Source organism: Bombus huntii, chromosome 5 (genome assembly GCF_024542735.1).
Source record: "Bombus huntii isolate Logan2020A chromosome 5, iyBomHunt1.1, whole genome shotgun sequence".
Classification (NCBI taxonomy): domain Eukaryota; kingdom Metazoa; phylum Arthropoda; class Insecta; order Hymenoptera; family Apidae; genus Bombus; species Bombus huntii.
This window is the reverse complement of record NC_066242.1, coordinates 16,592,877-16,617,717: the sequence shown is the minus strand read 5'-3', so window position 1 is coordinate 16,617,717 and position 24,841 is coordinate 16,592,877. Positions and strand designations below refer to the sequence as shown.

The following is a 24,841-nucleotide window of genomic DNA, read 5'->3' as shown; positions in this document are numbered from 1 at the left end:
AAAGAAAACCGATGTCGAGGAAGGAGGCGCGAATCGTTTGAAGAGCAACGCTTCGACGATTGACAATTCTATCACGAAAAAATCATAATGTATTCTATGCACGAAATTTTCACCCACTCGAAAGACATAAAGGTGAGTGGGCACCATGAATGATGGGATATTGCTTTCCCTGTCTTCCTACCTGGAGGTTCGATAAAAGAAAATGCGCGCGAGCCACGCGTTAATATTAATCTGCGCGGTAAGTGGATCTACGCTCGGATATATCGATCGTGATCTACACTAAAAACTTATCAGAAAATCGTTTCATGATTGTTTTATTGCATGTACAGCTGTGCATAGTAGTCCAGTGCGATGGAACTGTTTCAACTCGAGTCGCTAGGACACTTCCGTTTGGCTTGTCTCCCTCGAGATGGATGGCCACGATTCGTTCGCTATGGTCTAGTGGAAGATTTTGGGAATGGCCAAGAAACGGTGTGGATGGTTTTCTGAGACTGGTAGCTTCTCCGGACACTAGGAAGAAGATGATGTTTGAATTCAGACCAGAGGATGGACCTCGTGCCTCGTTTGATTATCAGAGACGCTATGGCTATCGAGGACAACGACTGATTGAATTGCTTGGTTCTGGTTTCCATCCGGATGACGTGCCTTATCAAGAACCGTTGCCTGCTTCCGTGTTGGTACCTCCTCCGCTTCCCTTCTAATTGCTGTGTATTTTATCAATTTATATGGATTTATATGAAGGAATACGAAAGCGATAGAAAATAGAAAGGAGTGATTAAATGTGTTTCTCAATCAAAGTGAAAAATGGAATCAGACAGCCAGGATTTTAATGTAGTCTATATGAAGACCGGTGTCACTGTTCCTCCAGGTTGCTTGCCATTTGTTTGCTGCTGTATAGAAATTGAGGAGTGCCTGAAATCAATGATATTGTGTTTTAAATGTCCTGTTTGTGGTAATGGAAGTCGAATTTTTTAAGTAGATGTACCTTCGATTCGACGTCTCTCCAGGGCTTTGCGTACTCGCTGCTGATGCAGCCGTCTGGGAAGACCAAGTGACCTCCTACGGCTAGACCGATGTTTATATAAGCCTGTTAAAACGTGGAAAATGTTAAATGAACTATTTAGAATTAAAGATTATAGAAAAGGCATAAGTCATATTCTTCTTCTGTAAGAAAACAATTTTTAAATTCAATCCTTCAACTACTTAATGCACATGCTCGTGACACGTAACGATATATTACTCTAAGTATTTTCTAATTTAATTAGATCCAGGTACTACGATATTTTATATTAAAATATGTATGTATTTTAGCCGTTTTTTATTATAAAAAGATTTAATTGCTTGCGTTACTAAACCAAAGAAAGATTTGCGCGTGAAGGAGTTAGTTTACTGTTCTTTTTTCTACAAAAATTGTGCATTTGTTGGCAAGTCTTGCATTTTTTAAGGTTGTTCTACATTTCAGTTATGTATTTCTTTCAGCCACCAAATAGTATAAACATCAGAAAATTACTAAAAATAGACTTTTCATATTTCTTCCTTGTGATCTTAGATTGTTAGCAGTATTACAAGACGAACAGATAAAGAAAGATGGTGATATAGGCACGGGAAAAAATGTAAAATTAGTTACATATTTGCAGTTTAAAGTACTAACCGGATTATTGAACAAACTTGGTGGAACTTCTTGATCGCCATACTGTTCTTCATCAACCTTGAGCGTGATTCGATCGCTTTTCCATTCCAAATCGTACACATGATAATCATCTGACCATAATTTCGTCGAAGTCTTTTTAGGAAGCATGAGTCGATTATCACGTGGAGAATGTTGGTTTATGGTCGTCGCATGAGCTCCAGCTACGAGAATGTGCCCGCTAATGTCGTCTCCTCTTCGCGTTTTGAGGAATGGATTTCCGTTTGAATGAGCCACTATGATGTCAGAATGGAGCGGCGAATTTGGTGTACTTTCGTTTATGTTCTCTAGAGTGAGTACTAAAATATAACAATGAATTATACACCATTTACTAAATTAAATAATCGATCTTGATAATTGAATTTTTTAAAATAGTGACACACAGTACAGTACAGAGCCTCCCATATCCGTACTAATAAGGAGACAAAATTGTCCGGATAGTGAAATCTTCGACAAAAGAAAAAAAATCGCTTTTCTCAAAATAGAGATCAAAAAAATTGTTAATTTGTTTCAATATTTGAGGATTTTATATTTCTCTGGCTGCTAGAAGCCATTGAGGTCTTTTATTGAATTATTTATCATTTATTTGTACATAATCCTTACCTCGCGGCTTATGATAGCTTCCGGTTTGTACAATACATTCCTCTTTTTCTACAATACATTCTGGTCTCTATGTTAAGATATATTTATAACTGTCTATATCTATTTGTTCAATTTTCCGTATGTATCTCAAGTTTTATATGTTTATGACACATTTGTCACTCATAAACTATATATCGTATTTTGGCAAGTATTTCTTGTAGATGTGAAAATAAGTCATATAATAATATACACATTCAATAACATATATCTACGTACATAGTACGTAACGAGAGTTCGGATGCAAGAGGCTCTACTGTTTATTAATTGGTATATTTGGCAGTTAACAATTAATTCGCGAAATATCATAACTATATAAAGATCCACAAAATGTACGATAGAACTCACAAGGATATAACCAGTCACCACGAGGCAATTTGGCACGGATTTGAATGCGTCCGTGCTGGAAAGCGAACGATGACTTGGTATTTAATCGTCCTGATATAACAGGCGGTAAAATGTACGCTGCAAATGCATTCCGTTTGCAATCATCGGTATTAGCTACGCCTGTACAGCTAAAGAGACATTCAAGATTTTTAACATGACGATTATGACTTCATTATGATTGACTTTGTGATAATTAAAATTTTACCTCGTCAAAGTCAGATTTCCGTTTGTAACGAAGTTGGGACCAAACTTATCATTGGTGAAGGTTGGTTTAATATGCAAAATACCATCTTTGACTTCCACGTTGTCGCTATTCTTCATGTATACGACAAATTCATAATTCTAAAATAAAACAATAAATTTTTAACTGTCTTAATTCGATTTTATCTATGTTATTCCTTAACATATTAGATTTATTATTTCTAGAGAGGACAGAATACATGTTACATGTCTTCTACTATCTTCTTTAATAATTTAAGTCTATCTATAAATTCAAACGTGATTAGTATATTTACCGGAATGCCAGAAAAACGCTCGAGGTTCGTCCAAAGATTCGTATTAAGAAAATCGAAATTTTCTTCGAAGATCGTTTGTCCTGGACAGATAGTTTTTCCTTTCGTCTGCTGATTTATCGAACTACCTTCAAAGATTTTAGTCTGCGATGGTGTCGAACAGGTGATGTTATCTGCGGTACCTCCGTCCACTGGAGTTCCATCGTAATTGTAAAATTCTAAAGACAGAAAGAGTAAGATGAACGGTCAATGTTTTACAGAGAAACAGTACCAAAATCATTTCTTTTATTTTCAACAAACCTTTGACTTCGTACTCTTGGTTAAGTAAATTATAACCAAGACCTTCGTAAACGACATGGAGCCAATAATAAATCTTGTCGCCTCGTTTTAATCTCGTGCTTCTATCTTCATATGTCCAACGGCCATTTCTTTTTTTTATGATGTCAATGGCAATAGTACCCGCTTCAAGGCTGTAGAAATCGTCGTTAAATTTTACGTGAAATGCGACCAAACTAATACCATCCTCATCTGAGCAGAAAAAGTATTTTCTTCGTCAAAAATTGTCAGTGTTTTTAGAGATACATTAATCTCACGATATACAATTTAAAATAGTAGAATTTTGTAAGTATGTATAAATATAGCTCTAAAGAGTTAAATAAGAGATTCGTGCGCAGAGATTTGTTTTATCTACAATAATTTACATGATAATGAGTACTATACTTTGCATACTTATTTACATATTTTTGCCTGTTATGTATATTATAGTGGTAAAATGGATCATTGAAGAAACCTATTCAGAGTACAATACAAATTTTCTCGCAGTAATTTAATTCAAAATTATCGATGATAATATTTTTTTTTATATAAGCATAATCTTGTTTATTGTATAATATATCGTAACGAGGAAATTTCAAGTGCATCACTATTGTATCAGTGTGCGTGCAATGTACAGATTAAAATATGCAAATTCTCTACTGAGTCATCAATCAAAGATTATCACTGGAACTATCGAATTGTGCAATTCGATGCACGAGTAATTTCTTTTGCGAATTAAAATATTACACTTAGAATTGTTACATCAAACGCAAAAAGGGTATCGCAAGATATTTTATACGTGTTTTTCGTGTGTATACAATTTTCGTACTCTTCCTTTAAACAAACACATTCCTTTCGTTAAGCTGTAAAATATTTCCTTGTTCCTGTTCATTTTCGACGGTTATCTCTATCAACCATTTCATTTGAATAATTTTTAGAGATGCACCGACTAAGTCGACCAATAAATCGTCTTTCAAGGCTATTGCCGATTATTTTCAGACACGTTTAAACCCAAGCAGAAAATTGTTTACCTCTTTTTTATTTTTATTCTATTATAAAATTAAAAAATTATGACCAAAGTTTCTAGTTAATTGGTATTTATTTAGTTTATGTATCTGTAAGTATATTTAATTACTTATGTTATTTAATTAATTTAATTAATTAAGTTAATTATTAACCTGTGTTAATTATGTACCTGTAAGTAAATATACCATGTTACTACATATTGAAAAATGTTAAAATTATACTAATGACGAAAAAGAGAGAACATCGTATTTTTTTTTCTATGCTTTAGCAAGATGCCTTAGCACTTAAGCCAGATAATCGGTCACAAGTCGGTACATCTCTCATAATTTAAAAAAAATAACAGAACACAAAAGTTGCACAAAGATACTGGTATCAAGCAAATATACATATAGATAGTAGACAACAAAAATAAGGAATCCTACTCACCTGGAATAGACATCCGTAATCCTTTTGGATAAAGAGGTTCTACGCTCGCTGCTGGAGGAATATATTGTGCTGAATTTTCTTGAATTACTACGTTAAACAATAAAATGGCATTAAGAAGTAGCCACTTCGTTCCGAGAACGCTCATGATGACCACGTTCGATGATACTGCCGGTACAAGCGATACTGAGGAGTAGAACGCTGCTGTGGCGTTTTATTAGAAACAGGTTTTTATATAAATACATATGCATAACGTATATTTATCTCTATGAAGCTTCCCATCTCGGAAATGATCTTCCACTCTTTCACGGATTGGCGATTCTCCGACTGACGCTAAAAAACTCTATTCAGTTAATCGAACAACGTAAAAATCATGAACTACAGAAGTGATTAATAATTGGTTTGATTCATTTCGTTGATCGCCAATACATACGTATAATCTTTATATTGTTGCTTCGATGAAACAGTCCAAAAATTGAAGTTAAAATTCCAACTAATTTATATATCTTATTAATCTTTAAATATAATGCGAAATTCACTTTTTAATCTATTTTTTATTCCAATAATTTTGATTTTCAATTGCTATTTTAATTACAGACAGCAAAATTCAGTAGGAATATATAATTACGTAAAAATGATTAATTATTGTTCTATGAAATATTGTAATTCTCGTAAATTATTAATCGTCGCTCAATTTTTTTTAATCGAGTAAAGAGAATACTTGGCTAAAGTAAGGAACTAAATTAATTAGTTTATATCACACGATATTCTCGGTTTTCCCAGTATTTTGTAAGAGTTGAAGAATTTCTCCGATAGATAAAATGTTTCTCGATTACGATATGTATTGGTACTAATATATGTTTCTTGTCTCTATCATGTAGTAGTAAATGATTGTTGGTATCATTTCACAATCTTTATATATTCATTTCTTTTTGATGACAGCGACACGAGAACGCTGATAAAACAGATTTAATCCGCACAAGTGAGATATTTTTATTAATTTTGCTGGTTTACTTTTTTTGTAATAATAATTCGTTTCGTAAAAGATAGAGAAGGACTTAAAATTAATAATTTTAATTATGGAAAATACATTCCTTATGAAAACAATATTATCAACTTTAGTTTTTCTCCTCAACTTCACTTTTTTTATTTTATTAAATTTTTTCTTAATTTAATCAACCTAAAAAATCTGAAACATTATTAAAGAAATAACAAGAAGTATCAGAGAAAAGAATTATTGATATTCCTGTTATTTAATAATGCTTTAAAACGACCTATGGTCGACATTACGTCTAATTGTTTAACGAAGAAATGTGTAAAGAGAGTAAAAATATATTTTTGTAGCTCGTTATATAAACCGCGTAGAACGCAAGAATTAAACTGCATTTAGGGACTTCTTTTTGTCGTTTAGTGTCCAAAATTAATTGACCCGCCTACGATCATATAAACAGGTCTCGACCGTATTCGTATAAACAGGTATCTCGACACTCATATACCTACATGATTATCTAAACAGATCTTGATGATTATATACCAAAGTCTAGGAAAAATCGTCCGAAAATTGAGTCGTAAAATATCAATATGGAAGGTTCTCGTTTTGCGCATGCGTAAAGTGCTATGAATGCTTCGGACAGAAACGGGAACATTCTACTTATCTTTATCTGCCTCGCAAGAACGTGGACTTTATTGACCTTCCGTGTTGATTTTTTATGACTAGACACGGCTCAATTTTCGGACGGTTTTCTCTAACGAATATCGAAACCTGTTTATAAATTTGTTTATATCCAGAATGTCTCCGTATCTCCAGTACGATCCTATTACGCTATCATGAAAACTTGCCTTCAATATAGTCACATAAATTTAAATTTACTAACTGATTGTATATACGGATAGAAAAGTCTGCATTGTTCAGATATTTACCAAGAAATAACTCGGGAAATTAGAAGCACTTCATCAAGTAACGTCCAGTTGAATGCCGCATTGACAATTTTGGGACAAGTCACCTATAGTCTGTAAAGAAGTTTGGATTTTCTCGAGATCTTTTTCTTTGACAATCCATGTAAACTTTCCTAAACGTTTTACCATCTCTCATGAGATATTTTTTTTTTTCGCGCGTGCTAGTTTCTAAGTACATACAATCTTGGAAAAAGTTTTAGATTTGAACTACAAAAGTTCTTTCAATTTTCACGGACTTCGGCGAACAGAACGGTTTAGTGAACCATGGGCACCAACTCACTCACTCTTTTACCCTAAAGCTGCAAACTTAACGTAACACCTGGTAACGCTCATATGAAACAGGTCTGGACACTCACTAGGGAAACCCGTTCATCTTTTGATTCAAAAAATACCAAGATGGAGAGTGAGGAAAAGCCTCGCTCTGTGAAACAAACAGAAATAGATAGAGTGAGTCTGTCATTGTGTGAAATATTCGTAATATCTATGCATATGTATATTCGCATTACGCTTGCGTAAAAGGGACCTTTTCTTGCTTTACATCTTGATTTTTTTCGACTCAAAAGATGAATGGTTCTATCAATGCTTTCAGTATCGAAGTGTCTATACTCCAGACGTGTTTATACTATCGTAGTCTCCAGTCGCCATAAGTTCCGATCAGTTTCGACGTTTTCGTGCCAAGTTTCGATTTAGTTGCTGTACAATAAAAAAAGCTTTTCGTGAATTGCATTTCAAAAGTGTAGCAGCTTCCTGGACATCCAGTCGTGAGTACTATCTTATTTCAACTACTTACATTGACATTTTTATTTTCGTTCTATACTTTCGGAAAAATGTTGGATATTGCCGAGCGAGTTTTTCGGATTAATGTGTTTAATATACGCAAACTTCTTTTATATTTATTGTGTTATCTTATCAGAAATTACTATATCATCATAAATGCAATTTTGAAGGATATATTTTAACTAAATTTAAATTGATACGTCTTCAATAATCATGGCGATCACATTTGGATGCTTATGAGAACGTTCTCCTGAAGTTTACAAACTTCTATACTTAACGAAGGCATTTTGAAGTTTTCGTCAGCATCATTAACCTATTTAAGGAAAAATCATTTAATCCCTGTCTTTTTCTTTATTATTGTGTTTAATCTCGAATAGATTAATGCATTTTATTTGGTCCAATTCGACTTCTTACAAACTTAATATATTGGATATTCCCCCTTTTTATATACAAGTTTATATAGCACTTTTGTGTACTATTTATATATTATGTAATAAGATGTATTTTCGATCACTTTGTATTTCATTTTGTGAAATATAATAAATATTGCGGTATGTTTGGTATTGGCTCTAGGTTATTTCCAACAACTACAGTTTTGATGTTTAAAACACATATCTGTTTTATATCATATGTTTTGTTGGATGTAATATCTTGGTATATTATAATACTGTTTATATTCTTCTAAGTTAATGAATTTGAATGTTTATGAAAGCATATTAATTATACATATTTAAAGCATATTTTTATATATTCTGAATGATATTTAATACAATAATTTTAATTCGATCTATTTCAAATCTACTTCGTTATTTTATGTAACTTCAACTTTTAAAAGGTTTTACTTATACTTGATAAAGGGAAAAGCATAAATATTGGCTAAATGTGAAAAATATTTATATATATTCAGTCTTAATATGAACCTAAATTTTTTAAAGAGTCTAGTTATTAGAATAATTCTTTTTATCTATAGCTTCTTTTTACATATTACTGTGTATTAATGTCATATTGCATTTGTATTGTCAGATATTTATTAATTTTCATATATTATTTCATATATATTACTTATAAATGTTTCACTGATTTTAGATTCTTTTGCGAGATATTTTGTGAATGAGTGTATCTTATCTATCAAAGAAATATATTGTACATATATCAGTATATAAGCAAATAATTGCATAATTATGACATTTACATTGTTTGTATTTTAACAATGTATCTTATATCTACAAAATTTGTAATGTTTTGCATTTAGTAACTTTTTAAAGGATATGATAATCATCTTATAACTATTTGCTAAGTGCAGAAGATTAATAGACTGAACATTTAACTTATTATATTTTTATGTTAATGTATTTGTACAAATATTGGTGAATGTGTGTTTCTGATTTATACCGAACATATTTTGTATTATTTTATTGACTTGTAAGTATTCTGATGATGTGTAGTTTTCTCTACATCCGTTTTACAAGTCTTTCTATTTCTTTGATCCCCTATATTTTACCTATTACAAAACAATAAAATCACTATTGAAATTTAAGAAATAAGTTTCTACATATTTTATTATTGTGGCGATTAAGAAAATTTTAGGTAATTTGTAACACATGGTTGAAACACATTTTATATTTATATATATAGTTTTAACTTTTATATTTTTGTAAAACTGCCTTAATATTGACTAAAACTTACAGATATTTTTAAACTGCTGTATGTATAATTTTTATTAATATGTTTAATTAATAATTCCTGAGACATTTTTTCATTTATGTATGATTGGTGATTGTACCATAAAAGGAAAACAAATAACTGAATAGAGATTTTTACTATATTTTATACACGTATGTGGTGGTAACTCTATAACAATTTTCTTTGAATATAAAATAGCGTCCAAACGGACTGCGGCCCTTAAAACAGTTTGGAATGCACTAGCAAACCATTTGCTAGAGCGAGAGAGATTTAGAAAATGCAAAATTGGAACCAATGGCAATTGTCAGCTGGTGCTGTTGCTACTCCAATGCCACAACCACCAGTTGGTTATGCTGTACCAGGAACAGATCCTACGGCTATGATGCAAGCATACATGCAGTATTATAATCAACCAGTAAGTATTTTATTAAATATCTCTATATAATATATGAAAAAAATAAATCTCGCATTAATTGATATATATGAAATTTTCTTTGAAAATTTGACATGTTAATTACAAATTTGTTAAAATATTGTCATATGTACTTATTTCCCATTTAACTAATGAATTTATCAATTTATTTAACATAACATATAAATATTTCTATATTATATAATATATGTAGAATACCACAATTATACTGTTTTATTAGGCACCTAGTGGGTATACAGCTGAACAATGGGCCGCAGCTCAACAACAAAACTGGGCTCAGTGGCAGCAATGGCAGCAACAATATCAGCAATGGCAAGCACAGTATGGGGAGAAGGTATGTAAAAGGCATAAATAACATAAAAATGTATTCATTCATTAATTCAATTTTGAACTTTGTTTCAGTATCAAGAAACAATGAAACACATGTCAGCCCAGAACATGAGCTTAGCTAATCAGGTGTCACAGTTACCAATCGTACAACCTCCACCACCTCTTCCAAAAGAGGATACAAAACCGCCATTACCTCCTAATAATATGAACACATATCAATTTACAAGCATGCCTCCTCCACATCAAAACAATCTTCCATTATTTCCCGTTAAACAAAACGCGAATACACCAATGCAACAAACAAATATACAAAACTGTCCTCAAAATCCCCCTTTACCTCCAAATCAGCCACCATTACCTCCTGAAAATAACAATAGTAGTAAAGAAAATAATAGTTTAAATGGTAAACGCAGTAATAGTATCGGTAGTGAATCTAATAGTGCTAAAAAGTTGAAAATTGAAGATGAAGAACTAACTGAAGCTGAGAAAACATTTGACGCTCAGTTTAAACAGTGGGAGGAGCAGTTTAATAAGTGGAAACAGCAAAATGCTAATCATCCAGACAAGGTAAGTGATATTACAATTATTATTACATATCAGCTACAGAGAAAATCAAATATGATGACTAAAACATCAGTAAGTGATTTACTGCTAGTTCTAGTTTTATTCGAAAAGGGATTATTTTATTATAGACCCAATACAAACAATACGAAGCTAAATGGACATCCTGGCGAGAGAAGCTTATCGAACGACGTGAACAAATGCGTAGGAAACGCGAGCAACAAAAGCAAACTGTTGTTAAAGTAGATATTGAAAAGAATAAAGGCTCGTCTGGTGATGATAAAATACTGAACATTCTATCCAGTACAGAAAATCAAGGATTAATTAACAATTTATTGGGTATTGGGAAAACTCTTGGCTTAACTGCAAAGCAGAGTATTAATGTACCTCCACCGCCACCGCCGCCACCAGCAACAGAAACAGTAGCGTCTAACATTCAAACGGCAACCTCCTCTCAAGTATCACAGTCGTCGACAACTCAACTACCAGTCATGAACATGATGTCTTCTAATATGACTTCGTCACCTTGGAATTCTCAACAATGGACAGCACAGTATAATGCAGGCGTGAACGTATCGAATTTCTCTAACTTCCAAGCTATGACTGGAGTACCTCCACCTCCATTTAATATGCCACCAACTCAAATGCCTCCACCAAACTTTACACAACCGCCGCCGAATTTTCCAGCTATACCAAACTTTTCACAACCACCGCCAGGTTTTGTTAGCAATGACTCACGACAGAATCACAACGTACGACCTCCAGTTCCACCCAACATGCAAGGAAGGCCTCCTTCATTCGGAATGAATACTGGTAAAGGTCCAGATAATAATTTGATACACAACGAACGTCAAAATCAACCTGGTTCTATGAGCAACTTTGACTCAGTAGGTCATCAGGGTAATTTCGGTATAAATGACGCTGGGCATCAAAAGGAAGGCATACCAGCAGAACGTTTTGGTCCAGATAGTATAAATGATCAACAAGGTAATCAATTTCGCAATGATATGTTTGGTCAACGAAATGAAAATTATAAATTAAACGATGAACGAGTATCTGAAGCCGAACAATTTAGAAGAGAAGATAGGAACTATCAAGAACACGGAAATAGTCAGTTCAATCAACAGAAAATGAACTTTAACAACGATAGATTTGCTTCTGGAAACGATCGGTTTGGGCCAGGAAACAATCGGTTTGGTCCAACGAATGATAGATTCGGACCTGGAAACGATCGATTTGGACCTGGAGATAACAGATTCGTTGCTGGAAATGATAGATTTGGACCAGGAGGTGACAGGGTAGGACAAGGAACTGAAACTGTTAATGATCGTTTTGGAACAAACAATAATCGATTTGGTCCAAATAATGAACCTTATGGTCCTGGGGGTGATAGGTTTAATAGGAATAGTATGGATCGTTTTGACCAAAAAGACGTAGTAGATAATAGACGTGATAGTTTTCCAAATGTTCCAAGGGGTTTCGGTAGGAATAATCAATTTGAACCACCAGATAAATTTGCTCCAGAACTAAAGAAGCTTATGGAAAAAAGGAGAGCAGCGATGGACGTATTCAAACCAAGCTATTTTGATTCTGATAAAAGTAGCAGCGTTGGTTCACTGAGTGAAAGCTTTAAGAAGATTACAGGTGATTCTCCATTCATGAAATCTGTTGGAAACCAAAATTTGGGACCTCGTGGATCTTCTAACTTTGGATCAGGCGCACCTGGTAATTTCAGAATACCTGGAGATTTTAAGCTTCATGGAAATCCTGACTTTGGACCCCGTGCTCTTCTAGGTATTGTACGCAACAATTCGTTCGATTCGCGGGATTCATTCAAAGGATCGAATTCTAGTTCACAACAAATGCAAGATCTTATGCATACCGAACCTAGATCGGAAATGGCGAATATCGGAAACGACACGAATGTGAAGAACGAGGTTAAAAATGAATCTACTACTGTAGTAGAACAAGTTGCGGTAAATAATTCAAAATCGACTGAACAAAACGTCGATAATATACAAAAAGACAGTTCTGAAAACTATTCAATACAGAAAGACATTCCATTACTAGAAAAACCACCTTGGGTTAACGCTCAACTTCCTGAAGATAGCTTATTGCAGAAGGATAGTATTAAGGAGGAAGAAATTCCGTCTACGAACTACAGCTCTTCAGAACAGGATCCACAGAATGCTTTCAAAGAACAAACAGAGGTAAAGCAAGAACTATCTAATAATGATAGTGAAAATACCGAGAAAAAACCTGAAGTGTTACCTTTTATGGGAGAAAATGATCTAAAACCTGAAGATTTAAATATGGAGCCACCGCCTGAATTACCCAATTTAGGTCCTGTTCTTACAGACACTAATGAACCTACTGATTCTGTACAAAGAACAGATGAACCATATGATGGAAAAGAGTCTTCCTTGAAATCATTTGTAAGTAACACTGAATCTTATGAACCAAGAGGACCTTTTGATGCTACATTTGGTCCAAGGGGAATGCCATTTAGATCAAGTACACCTTTTTTGAGTCCAAGAGGTTCTAACAATGTAAGATTTCCTATGTTTGAACCACCATTTAATTCTTCTGGTCCAAATCCGTACTCATTAGGTCCTCGTGGACCCAATGATGTACAATTTGGTCCAAGAGCTTTGAATGATGGGCAATTTGACTCAAGAGGCTCGAACGATGGACAGTTTGGTCCAAGAGCTTCGAATAATGCGCAATTTGGTCCTCGAGGTCTTGGTGATGGACAATATGGCCCTCGAGGTACTGGTGATGGACAATTTGGTCCAAGAGCTTCTAATGATGGGCAGTTCGGTCAACGAGGTCCAAACGATGCACAATTTGGCCCAAGGGGACCTAATGATGGACAATTTGGTCCTAGAAGTGTCAATGATGGAATGTTTGGACCAAGAGGTCCTAATGATGGATTATTTGGGACGAGAGGACCCGTTGAAAATCAATTCGGTTTAAGAGCTCCTAATAATGCACAGTTTGGACCTAGACCTTCGAATATTGGACAATTTGGCCCCAGATATGATGCTCAGTTAAATTTAAGCAGACCTAATGATGGACAATTCGGTCCTAGAGGGACGAACGATGGTCAATTTGGGCCCCATGGGCCTAATAATAGACCGTTTGATAATCGAGGTCTTTGCGATCAGTTTATGCCCAGAGGACTTAACGAAGGACAGCCAAGATTTTCAGGACTCAATGATAGACTTTTTGGTTCACGACGCAATGATCCACCTTATCAACGAAGTCCGGGTGGTTCGAAAGGTGCAAACGACGGCGGCCAGTTTTCAAATAGATTTAATGAAAAACAATTTGATAATTCTACTGATGGATGCTTTGGTTCACAGAGTTCTAATGATGCATATTTTGGTCCACGAGGTCCAATAGGTAGCTCAAATGACACCTCTTTCTTATCTCGAGGGCAACCTGACAGATCTTTTGATAATCGACAACTTGATGTCAGAGGAATTGGAGAACTTAGATCAAAAGGACCAATTGATAATAATTCTGGTTCCAAGATACAGGGTACTTCAGAAATAAGTGGTGATGGTGGAGTATTCGCTAACAATGAGCAAATATCAATTGATGAAAGTATGCAACAGAGGCAATTCGATTCTAATGATGCGCAGAACTCGCTCTGGAGGCAACCATACTCTAAAAACAGCTTCGGAGATGTGGATCAAAGATCTGGAAGAGGCTATCTTGATAAATCCATGTTGCCTCAAAATGAATCATTTAATCAGAGTATAGCGAACGACATAGAACGACGATCTCCTAAGAATGGAAATAAATGTAACGTTCCTGATAAAAGATCAGAGAGAAATATGAACGATATAACGGTGAGTGATTACAAGACTGGATACACAGAATCTTCCGCAGGTTCTGATTATACAAAATTCGATAACTCTAATATATACGTGAAACGACCTATGGATAACAGACAAAGCCAAGTCAGGTGTTCAGCTGTGAAAGAATTTTGTATAGAGAAACAATTTAATTATAATCATAGCGGGGCTAGTAGCGACAAGAAATTTATCGAACATATACCTGCTAAAGTAATAGATTATGCCCACACTTCCCGATCATCGAATCAAGATCACTTAACTCCTGTGCAATGTTTCGACTATGGACATGGCAATTTAAAACCTCTAGTGCCAGAGCATGAAGTGTACCCAAAGAAAGATTTTAGAAATTGGGAGGAGAACGAACAGAATTTAAAAGATTATACAGAGAAAATCAGAAGGTACGAATGTTATGCGAACAAAACAGAATCTAGGCATCCTCGAGACTACAAACAAAGAAGGAATAGCGAAGAATTCATAGACGATAGAAAACCTGAAAGGGAACGCAGAGAGAAAGAGGACTATAAAGCGAAAGAACGTGATGATAGGATATTTGATCATACATCTGACAAAGATCAAGATAACCGCTATGATAAGAGTCCCATTAAAGGTAATTTGATGTTAAGTTGCAAAAATATACAGTTTTTTATATCAAGTATTATTATTGAAATCTGTTCAATATTAATGAAAATATTAATGAAAATATATTCAGATAAAATACATAAGTATTTATTGGTATTTAGTTATTAAATTGTATAGACAATTTTATGTTTATTATCATTTTTCCCAAATGTAGAAAGAACGCGGGAAAGATGTGAACCGTCTCAGAAGGAAACGACTAAAGAGAATGACAAAGATGAAGACAGGTATAGTACACCAAATATATTATTTATAAATTTATCTGCATAATTATGTATATAAATAAAGTACCATAAATTATTATTCATATTGTTTAACATTAATGTGAATTAATTACGTTTGAAAATATATAACTTTATTTAGATCGAAAGGAAATATAAACTGGCAGGAGAATTCGAACAAGAACGTCATAGATACAAAGCCATCAGAGAACAGGTATGTTTTTTTGATTACTAAATGCGTCCTAAATGTTTTAGTCTTTGAAATATTGTAAAATAAACGCTTTCATGACTTTTGTGTTCTTAAATTTACATTTTAATACACATTGGTGTCCATCTGTAGATATAATGTTTCTGACAAGTATTGCATTTTGCATAAAGTATGAAGACTTATTTATGCAAATTCATACCCTCTCTCTCTCTCTCTCTCTCTCTCTGTGTCTCTCTCTTTCTCTGTTTTTAAACTGCTAAAATGCAGTTGTAAAATGTCATACTTTTATTCATTGTGTCAATATTATTGGCACATAAAAATATTTCGAAAACCATTGGTTTTCTTCATTAACAATGTTATATATATATATATATATATACATGTATTTTTATGTGGCTATATTATTAATGCCACTATATTGATTAATATTATGTAACCACATATTAAGCCACGAAAATTTTATTTATATGCGTAATGCAAATGAAAACTATTTCTGAAAATTATTTATGCTTCTGCTATTTTATAATATATATCGTAAAATTTTTTAGAATTAAACGCACGGATCACATAGCGGCATAATACAAACACATTTCATTTTAATCTGTTCGTATTATGTGCAAACATGTTTCTTGTGATTTAATTCATTTACTTTAATAAGATAACATGGAAAACATTTGCTATTTTCAGGTGATGGCTATTTTTTAAAATAGCTTCCAGAAGGTTTCACTTATTTACTGTGCTTAATACAATTTTGAAACTTTTTAATATCGTAATACCTTGTGCAAAAAACATCAAATATAGCACATTTAAATTTGAATATACCAGTCCTTACTACTTACAATTATTTATCTCTATTGTTATTTCTTTTCCATTATGTTGTACAAAAAGAGTATTATATGTTCTTTATTCTATACTTAAAGATTATAAGTAGATTATATAAAAACCTTTTAAATAAGTTGACATTGTTTATTATAGTGTTACAGATGCTCAGCATAATGTGTTGGAATCTACACCAAAAACTTTGGAATTGGCAAAAACACCAAACTGCACAATGGTGGATGACTTATTGTGCCCTCCAGGTCGTCAGAACAGACCACCAAAAATAGCTATAATTTTAAGGGGTCCACCAGGCAGTGGAAAATCTTTTGTGGCGAAACTTATTAAGGTAAAGTTATATTTATTAAGATATAATTTACTTTGTCTTATAAATAACGATACAATTTCGAACATATCTTTTTATAGGATAAGGAAGTTGAACAAGGAGGTTCTGCACCACGAATATTAAGTCTTGATGATTATTTCTTGGTAGAGAAAGAGATGGAATCCACAGATGATAACGGAAAGAAAGTTACGGTTAAGGTATAAAACAAATTATTATTTTTTTAATTAAATTGAAAGTTTTAAGCACAAATAAATTGCAGCACTTTTTGATTTAATAAACTTTACAGGAAATGGTCTATGAGTACGAGGAAGCAATGGAGCAAAGTTACATCACATCTCTTGTTAAAGCTTTTAAAAAGAATATTACCGATGGTTTCTTTAATTTCATTATATTGGATTGTATCAACGAAAAAATATCCGATTATGAAGAAATGTGGAGTTTTGCTAAAACAAAAGGCTTCAAAGTAAGTTTTCATTGCAGCATCAAAATTCGAATAAATGAGAACAGAGAACAGTTCTTTGTTAATATTTTTTTACATAAATGTTTATAGGTGTATGTTTGTGAGATGGAAATGGATTTACAAATTTGTTTAAAAAGAAATATTCATAATCGTACAGAAGATGAAATAAATAGAATTATAGATTATTTTGAGCCAACTCCAAGTTATCATCAAAAATTGGATGTTAATTCTATGTTACAGGAACAAGCAATTGAAGAAGTATATTTTTTTTTATTAGGTTGTATATTTATCTTTTCAGATTCATATTAATTATTTACCTGATTTTAGGTTCATATGGAAGACACTGAAGAAATCCAGGAGAAATCTCCACAACAAAATGAAGATAGTCAAGATAGTCAAGATGATACTCAAGATACTATTGTAATTTACCAATTTCATACATATATATTTTTGTAAATATTAGGTTCATGATATATATATACTGTTATCTATTTATAGGGGGTTAGCAAGTGGGAACGTATGGAAGCAGAGGACAAATTAGGTACGTTATTATATACTTTGGAAGATATTAATATATCTTACAAACAATCTATATCTTGTCTAACGTTATTAATTATATCAATTTAAAATAGATCGTTTGGATGGGCTTGCAAAAAAGAAAAATGAAGGAAAGGTGCAAACTATGAAAGATTTCCTTCAAGTTCCTGACTATTATAACATGGAAGATACTTCTGGCAAAAAACGTGTAAGTATATTTTTATTTGATTTATCGATAAAATATACAGGTAAATTTATCATGAACTGTTGGATTTGATAGGTACGTTGGGCAGATTTGGAAGAACGTAAAGAACAAGAAAAAATGCGCGCTGTAGGATTTGTAGTCGGTCATACAAATTGGGATCGTATGATGGATCCCACAAAAGGAGGAAGCGCCTTAACACGCACAAAGTATATATGATTTAACTTTACCTCTAGGTTATCTAGAAAAAATTACAAAAATTGATATTAATCGCGTGTAAGTTCTAGTCTACAAATTTACACGATTATTTATTAAGACCCGTAAGAACGAATCTTTTTGCATTTTTACAAAGAACGAAGAATACTTCGTATTTAGAAATAAGATGTATGTAAAAGTGGAATTATAGAATTTATAATTAATTAAAGCTTATGTAAAAAGTTGTATTACGTAACATCAGAAAGAGTGTTTATGTTACAGTATTATTGATATCGTATAAAGACTGTTCTTTTAGCATAATTAAATTAAATGTTGCAATTAAATGTTACAATTTTATAAAATTTCTTACGAATCTGTTAATGTTGTGATATCTTTGCAAGAAATACTCTTAAAATTGGGCAAATCTTACATTATTGTATTGACAACAATTTATTTCAATGAAAAACATATACAATGCCAAAGCATTACGTTTGTATCTATGTAATTACATATATGTTTGTATATGTTTCCATAAATTGTTTTTTTCTTTTCCTTTTCGGAAAAGAATATTCAAATTTCATTTTAGAAATTGCGTATAAGGTGATGTATGAGCATCATTTTAACTTTCCTATAGTCTATAATGTGTATTTTTACAAATGTAAAAGATCTTTTTGTACATTTATACATGAACAGTATTTTTTCTAATCTAATTTTTTTTAATTATATAAAAATTTCCTAAAATCATGGATGTTGTTTTATTCTAAGCATTTAGAGTGTCGTTGTTACTATAAGTGTTTTTTTTATAAATATATATCTTTATACAGATATTAAATATTCAATGCCTTATATGATCATTATTATATTGCAGGTTTTTCTCACTATCATAATGACATATTTTTATTCGACTACAGTAGTGTACAGAAGTGAACACGAGATGTCTTCAAACTTTCAAATTCTTCAGATGATGTATGGTTCTATTATAGCCTTATAGAAAATCTAGGCTAGTGTAAATCTTGTTAATTTATGTAAAGCATGCTGTAATTATTGTACATAATATTAATGAAATTGTTTTCACGATACATTTCTATATTTACTTCATGCATAATAATAATAATAATGTATAAGATACACTGAAAGCTTAAATATACGTGATAATCGTACACTGCCGTTCAGGATTGTAGCATTATGAAGATATACTCATTATTCGATTCAAAGAATAATTGTATCGATAAAGTAAAAAAAGAGAATAATAAATTGTAGAAAATTGTTTAATACTTTATAATTATTATTATAATTACATTAGATTTGTTTTTCGAAAATAGAAAAATGTTTACTTACAAATTTGTACGATGTTGAATATTTAATAGAAAAAAAATATGTACAAATATATACATATGTATATATATAATTATGATACTTTTCAATCATACTTTTTAAATCAATATTTTGGACAAAAATGTTAAATTAATCTTTTTTTTTTGTATGTATATATATATATATATATATATATATATATATATATATATATATATATATATAATATCGTATTTAAATTATTTTTGTAAGGAATGAAGCAATGTAAAAGTAATAATGAATAATTTTATGTATCTTTTATGTATTATAATAGTATAATGTTTATTAATAATAATAATACTTATTAATATTTAGTAGTAGTATAATATACTTCATATTATTGTGCATTTAACAATATTACATAATCAAGATTAAGAATTTTTAGTATTCCAAATTTTAGTACATCTAAAACTTCATATATGTACTTAAAATATGCGGGTCTTGCGTGTGGCGCCTTTTTGTGTCACTAACATGGCATTCCGTTGCAATGTACAGTTGCCTTAAAACTTCTCGATGTTTACGTTTCATCGTATCTTATAGTTTTTGCTCTAAGGTTTCTTCCAGTGTCTGTCTGACGTGTACAAAAATCAAAGTGCACGATCATCAATAGGTTAGATTGTAACATCAAATCAAACATTTTTTTATTACTAAGAAATCGTATAATCATGCTCGACTTATTTACTATATTCAGTAAAGGTGGTATTGTTCTATGGTGTTTCCAAAGCACCTCGCAAATATTTGCTCCTAGTGTTAACGCACTAATACGAAGTGTCATATTGCAAGTAAGTGTTGCTGTCAATGATATTTATTTTTTTGAATTTCGTTACGTCCATATGGAATACTATTAAAAGTTTGATCTTAATGTTGAAGAGGGATTAAATTCGAAAAAAGGAGTAGCTTCCATATTTAAATAATCGATCAGTTAAACAACTAATATTTATCATAATGACATTTTGTATGTTTTTTTACAGGAACGTACGGGAAATCATACCTTTGAATACGATTCCTTACGCTTGCAGTATAAACTCGATAACGAGTTTGAGCTAGTGTTTGTTGTTGCATATCAAAAAATACTACAATTGTCGTATGTAGACAAATTTTTAAACGACATCCACTTAGAATTTAGAGATAGATTCAAAAATGAATTGGAGAACTCTAAGTGGTTTTACAATTTCGAATTTCAAAATAATTATGAGCATGTACTTGCTATGGCTGAACAATGGGCACGAACTCAGGCTAAGATACCTAAACAAATGCGTACTTTTGATGAAAGTCAAAAATCAAAAAAGACTGTTGCTAGTATGATTGAACGGAAAGATGACAAAGATAATAAAAAGCAGGGTATGTAATGAATGTAATTTGGAGATTTTATTCAATGTCTCTTTTATTTATTTCAAATGCTTTGCCTTTAGTAAGCTTAAGATATTACTAATTACTTTGTTTCTGTAGCTTAATACTATCTGTATATTCTTTTTACATTATTATTTCTTTTTTATATTGGAAGGCTTAAAATGGTTTAGGTATAATTCTTTATATAATACAAATAGTTCTATTATTTATGATTATAACATTGCCAATGGTTTTTTGGAGTAATCTAGAATTACTTTTTATTAGCCCTTTCATTTATTTTTTACTGTTGAGTATTTTAAGCTGCTGAGGATATTTGTCTAGGATTTAATCTAGAATCACAAGCAATTTTCATTTAGGTAGTAATATGTCCTTTCCAATGTGGGTATCACTAACAGGAAATGGGGATCTTCGCTTCTAGGTAAAAGGAAGACGGGAGTTAGTACTAATAGAGATGATCAAAGTAAGTGATTTTGGATTTTACATACACACGTAATCTGCTGCATAAATGAATTATATGTTACTGCTATGGATTAACAATATTAACAGTGACTGGGTCTATGAGAGAATTAATATCTTCCATGTTATGATATAAGTTAAATATCCCCAATAATGAATTATTAAATTTTAAAAAGATAATTAAATGTCTGTAACAGTTCGTCTATTTTCCTTTTTCTTTCTAGTAATTTTTAGTCTTTTATGTTCTGACCTTTATTTAATTCCACAGTGAAAATTCAAGAGGTCCCTAAACAGGATTTGTCAAACAATCAAGTAAATCATAACGGAGAAATGGATGAAGAAGTTTTAATCGCAAACCGTATGAAATTGGCTCAAAAAATGAATAATCAAAAGAAAAAAGCTGATAAACAGTGAGTTTCTTACATTTAGAAACAATAAATTTTGTACTGTATGAAATAATATGCTATATACAATATTTATGTTTCATAGAAAAAGCCAAAAACCTGAGAAAGCTGGCAAGAAACCCCGTGTGTGGGAATTAGGTGGGACTATCAAAGATCTTGCTGCTTTGGAACGCACCAAAGATAAACCAGAAGAAAGTGGCGATTATGTGGGAGCTGATAAAACAGTATAAATTATTTATTTTTAATTAAATAATTGTTTAATAATTTATTCATAATTAAAGAATGAAATTTTCAAAATTATCTTTTTAGTTAGTAGGCCAGATGAAAGGTGGCATTCGTGATATAGTAGTTGAAACTGATTCTGAGGATGAGTCTGACGAAGAAATGGAGAATCCCAAACCCCAAGTACAAAAGAAAAGCAACAGTATGTTTTCAATGTTCAAGAGTTTGGTTGGTAACAAGTCTTTGAAACATGAGGATATGGCTCCAGTTTTGGAAAAATTAAAAGATCACTTGATTTCGAAAAACGTAGCAGCTGATATTGCTCAAAAATTGTGCGATTCTGTTGGTGTAAAGCTCGAGGGAAAAGTACTTGGTACGTTCGATAGCGTGACTAGTACCGTCAAAGCCACGCTGACCGACGCATTGGTGCAAATACTGTCTCCAAAGAGACGTGTGGATATTCTGCGAGACGCAATGGAAGCAAAAAAAAATAACAGACCTTATGTTATGACTTTCTGCGGCGTAAATGGGGTGGGAAAATCCACAAATCTAGCGAAAATTTGTTTTTGGCTTATAGAGAATAATTTTCGTGTGCTAATTGCAGCGTGTGATACATTTAGGTGCCTTATTTATTTACCACAGTTTCTATTTCATTAATTTTTTATTTTAATATAGACGTGTTGTATTTTCAAATAATTTCATTTCAGAGCTGGTGCAGTTGAACAATTGAGAACTCATATGCGCCATTTGAATGCTCTTCATCCGCCAGAGAAACATGAAAATCAATCTATGGTTCAATTATATGAAAAAGGTTATGGGAAAGATGCTGCTGGTATTGCCATGGAAGCGATCCGTTTTGCTAAGGATTTGAAAATCGATGTAGTTTTGGTGGATACCGCGGGCAGAATGCAAGATAACGAACCATTAATGAGAGCCTTGACTAAGTTGATCAAAGTAAACGAACCAGATTTAGTACTCTTTGTTGGCGAAGCTCTTGTTGGAAACGAAGCTGTTGACCAATTGGTAAAATTTAATCAAGCACTAGCCGATCATAGTCAATCCACCAATCCTCATATCATTGATGGCATCGTGTTAACTAAATTTGATACAATCGATGATAAGGTGAATAGAATCTATCAACAGGATATAATTAAATATTTATCACGATATATTGTTATACTGTTTATTGTTATTGGTTTTCAGGTAGGCGCGGCAATTTCTATGACGTATATTACTGGACAACCCATCGTTTTTGTTGGGACAGGGCAAACTTATACTGATTTGAAGTCATTAAACGCAAAAGCCGTGGTACATGCATTAATGAAGTAATTGTTGATTTGAATAATAAAAGACGATATTAAAATTATTATATAAAAAAATTAATTAAAATTTCAATGGATTGTTATCAATTATTTCGTGGAATTAATTATCTCTATTATAATAATAATTACAATTATATACAAAAAGTTTAGCAAGAATAATATATTAACGTGTTTAAATACATATGTATTATTTTTGATTATCTTTCATCGATCTATATTGCTCTTATGATAAATTTTTTAATACGCTAGCGTTTAAACGACTCGGTAAATACTGCTATTCCTAGAATCCCTCGAATTCGTTATGATTTATGATATAAATTTATGGTGTTTTCTAAGAAATATAAATAATGTGATTAAAAAAGGAAGATGGAATGCCATACATTCTTCGTATGCTTCGCTTTTCTTTCAACAATTATTTTATTTCGTATGCTCTGTCTGTAATATTGATTTTTCAGTTTCCTGCCACTTGTTGAATACGTAGCATATAAATTGACTGTTCCTCTTGCAAGAATATTGTTGCACCAGTGAAAATGCGTCGTATATGTAATGTTTAACAAATTGTTTAATAAATTTTACAAGTTTTCCTAAGTTCAGGGTTCTATTTTTCTCATTTATTTGCATTCACGTGCAAGCGTAATACTTTTGCTGTTATTGATAACAAGGACTCGTCTCAGATATGGGCCATCGGTAATTGGTCGCCGCCATAGCTGTTGCCTTCCTTGATTTTCGACTCCTGCGTGGCTTCCTCTTCCAATTCCCAATTGGCTTCATCGTCGAACTTCTGCTCCTCGGAAATCAAACCGCAGATCGACATCCGCATCATTAAACCTACGCAAGAATTTATTTGTCCCAGTGCGATGTCGATATGATTTTAAAGCGAGCTATGTATAAATTTACATTTCTTTTCTGCGTATCCTCTTCCAGAAGAAGAAAGAAATAAAAAAGAAGGAGAATAACGCACAATGTCCTAGAGAATGTGATTACAATTAAAATTGAAAGAAAATATAGTAAGTAAATATTTAGATGCCAATCAATATTCTAATAACTGTTTATGTTCCTTCTTTTAATTCGAGAAAGATCCAACGAGGAGTTGTGCAATGTATTATTTTCAAAATGTCACCTGGATTATCAATGAGAAACGATTACCTGTTACTAATCCTGAAACGATGGCTATTCCCACTGTAATTACTAGTACTAATAATTGATAGCCAGCCTGTTCCCCTGCTGTTCTGTTAAAGCCAGCTGATATACCATAATTGTCTCTCATCTCGGCCAACTTTGCTTCAGAGTTTGGTGCTCGCGCTGGGAAGATCTAAAAAGAAGAAACGAGATAAATTTTCTATGAAACAATATGCGAATTGAAGATCACTCCTGATTTTCAGCAGGTAGATTGCGAAAGTAAATTGCAAGTAAATTGCATAATTTTGAATCTTTCAGTAATAACTATAAACTTACATACGTAAATCATATTTTATACAATATCGTTTTTATCAAAATCATTCAAAAGCCTTCAACGTGCAC

The 24,841-nt window shown here is 32.2% G+C and overlaps 5 protein-coding genes across 14 annotated transcripts in view; 3 read left to right on the top strand and 2 right to left on the bottom strand.

The window, feature by feature from the left end:
* The first annotated feature begins 91 nt into the window (after window positions 1-91).
* LOC126866063 (uncharacterized) lies at window positions 92-803 on the top strand. The gene is made up of 2 exons (XM_050619167.1): window positions 92-238; window positions 330-803. Exons 1-2 carry the CDS (start codon window positions 203-205, stop codon window positions 699-701), a joined length of 408 nt encoding a protein of 135 aa, XP_050475124.1. The 5' UTR covers window positions 92-202; the 3' UTR covers window positions 702-803.
* LOC126866024 (beta-1,3-glucan-binding protein 1-like) lies at window positions 764-5,301 on the bottom strand. Its single transcript, XM_050619070.1, has 8 exons — window positions 4,993-5,301; window positions 3,526-3,753; window positions 3,229-3,443; window positions 2,919-3,055; window positions 2,675-2,841; window positions 1,652-1,986; window positions 986-1,087; window positions 764-912 (listed from the first exon to the last, which is right to left on the bottom strand). Exons 1-8 carry the CDS (start codon window positions 5,135-5,137, stop codon window positions 811-813), a joined length of 1,431 nt encoding a protein of 476 aa, XP_050475027.1. The 5' UTR covers window positions 5,138-5,301; the 3' UTR covers window positions 764-810.
* Window positions 5,302-5,460: 159 nt separating this feature from the next.
* LOC126866004 (uncharacterized) lies at window positions 5,461-19,292 on the top strand. Of its 3 annotated transcripts, XM_050619007.1 has the most exons (17): window positions 7,274-7,392; window positions 7,535-7,706; window positions 9,604-9,820; window positions 10,059-10,172; window positions 10,241-10,735; window positions 10,861-15,199; window positions 15,386-15,455; window positions 15,592-15,663; window positions 16,633-16,822; window positions 16,900-17,016; window positions 17,106-17,282; window positions 17,370-17,537; window positions 17,607-17,699; window positions 17,778-17,820; window positions 17,912-18,024; window positions 18,097-18,227; window positions 19,082-19,292. In XM_050619007.1, exons 3-17 carry the CDS (start codon window positions 9,683-9,685, stop codon window positions 19,098-19,100), a joined length of 6,279 nt encoding a protein of 2,092 aa, XP_050474964.1. In that variant the 5' UTR covers window positions 7,274-7,392; window positions 7,535-7,706; window positions 9,604-9,682; the 3' UTR covers window positions 19,101-19,292. The 3 variants fall into 3 exon arrangements, 2 of the variants coding, with proteins under 2 accessions (XP_050474963.1, XP_050474964.1); XR_007689759.1 differs by having other exon boundaries at window positions 5,461-7,706; window positions 18,097-18,294; XM_050619006.1 differs by having other exon boundaries at window positions 5,461-7,706.
* A 766-nt stretch (window positions 19,293-20,058) lies between these two features.
* Window positions 20,059-23,908, top strand: LOC126866017 (signal recognition particle receptor subunit alpha homolog). 2 transcript variants are annotated; one of them, XM_050619050.1, is made up of 8 exons: window positions 20,060-20,348; window positions 20,538-20,907; window positions 21,335-21,376; window positions 21,641-21,782; window positions 21,862-22,000; window positions 22,086-22,618; window positions 22,706-23,120; window positions 23,202-23,908. In XM_050619050.1, the coding sequence occupies exons 1-8, from the start codon at window positions 20,232-20,234 to the stop codon at window positions 23,325-23,327; spliced, it is 1,884 nt and encodes a 627-aa protein (XP_050475007.1). In that variant the 5' UTR covers window positions 20,060-20,231; the 3' UTR covers window positions 23,328-23,908. The 2 variants fall into 2 exon arrangements, with proteins under 2 accessions (XP_050475008.1, XP_050475007.1); XM_050619051.1 differs by lacking the exon at window positions 21,335-21,376 and having other exon boundaries at window positions 20,059-20,348.
* The window catches only part of LOC126866022 (ammonium transporter Rh type A), a 43,539-nt gene continuing 42,560 nt past the window's right edge, over window positions 23,863-24,841 (bottom strand). For all 7 annotated transcript variants that reach the window (XM_050619066.1, XM_050619065.1, XM_050619061.1 and 4 more), the window contains 2 exons: window positions 24,467-24,632; window positions 23,863-24,148 (listed from right to left, as the gene is read on the bottom strand). In XM_050619066.1, coding sequence (XP_050475023.1) covers window positions 23,991-24,148; window positions 24,467-24,632 — 324 coding nt within the window. In that variant the 3' untranslated portion in view covers window positions 23,863-23,990. The remainder of the gene's footprint in view (window positions 24,149-24,466; window positions 24,633-24,841) is intronic.

What these genes read in the sequence shown, in the direction of transcription:
- LOC126866063 (XM_050619167.1), top strand. Translation starts at nt 203, where the DNA reads ATGCGCGCGAGCCACGCGTTAATATTAATCTGCGCG. An exon ending in CGTTAATATTAATCTGCGCG is followed by an intron (nt 239 to 329) that starts GTAAGTGGATCT and finishes TTGCATGTACAG; the next exon opens with CTGTGCATAGTAGTCCAGTG.
- LOC126866024 (XM_050619070.1), bottom strand. Translation starts at nt 5,137, where the DNA reads ATGAGCGTTCTCGGAACGAAGTGGCTACTTCTTAATGCCATTTTATTG. An exon ending in CAAGTTTGTTCAATAATCCG is followed by an intron (nt 1,088 to 1,651) that starts GTTAGTACTTTA and finishes ACGTTTTAACAG; the next exon opens with GCTTATATAAACATCGGTCT. An exon ending in GGAGAGACGTCGAATCGAAG is followed by an intron (nt 913 to 985) that starts GTACATCTACTT and finishes CATTGATTTCAG; the next exon opens with GCACTCCTCAATTTCTATAC.
- LOC126866004 (XM_050619006.1), top strand. Translation starts at nt 9,683, where the DNA reads ATGCAAAATTGGAACCAATGGCAATTGTCAGCTGGTGCTGTTGCTACT. An exon ending in AAGCACAGTATGGGGAGAAG is followed by an intron (nt 10,173 to 10,240) that starts GTATGTAAAAGG and finishes ACTTTGTTTCAG; the next exon opens with TATCAAGAAACAATGAAACA. An exon ending in AATGACAAAGATGAAGACAG is followed by an intron (nt 15,456 to 15,591) that starts GTATAGTACACC and finishes AACTTTATTTAG; the next exon opens with ATCGAAAGGAAATATAAACT.
- LOC126866017 (XM_050619050.1), top strand. Translation starts at nt 20,232, where the DNA reads ATGCTCGACTTATTTACTATATTCAGTAAAGGTGGTATTGTTCTATGG. An exon ending in TACGAAGTGTCATATTGCAA is followed by an intron (nt 20,349 to 20,537) that starts GTAAGTGTTGCT and finishes GTTTTTTTACAG; the next exon opens with GAACGTACGGGAAATCATAC. An exon ending in ATGTGGGAGCTGATAAAACA is followed by an intron (nt 22,001 to 22,085) that starts GTATAAATTATT and finishes TTATCTTTTTAG; the next exon opens with TTAGTAGGCCAGATGAAAGG.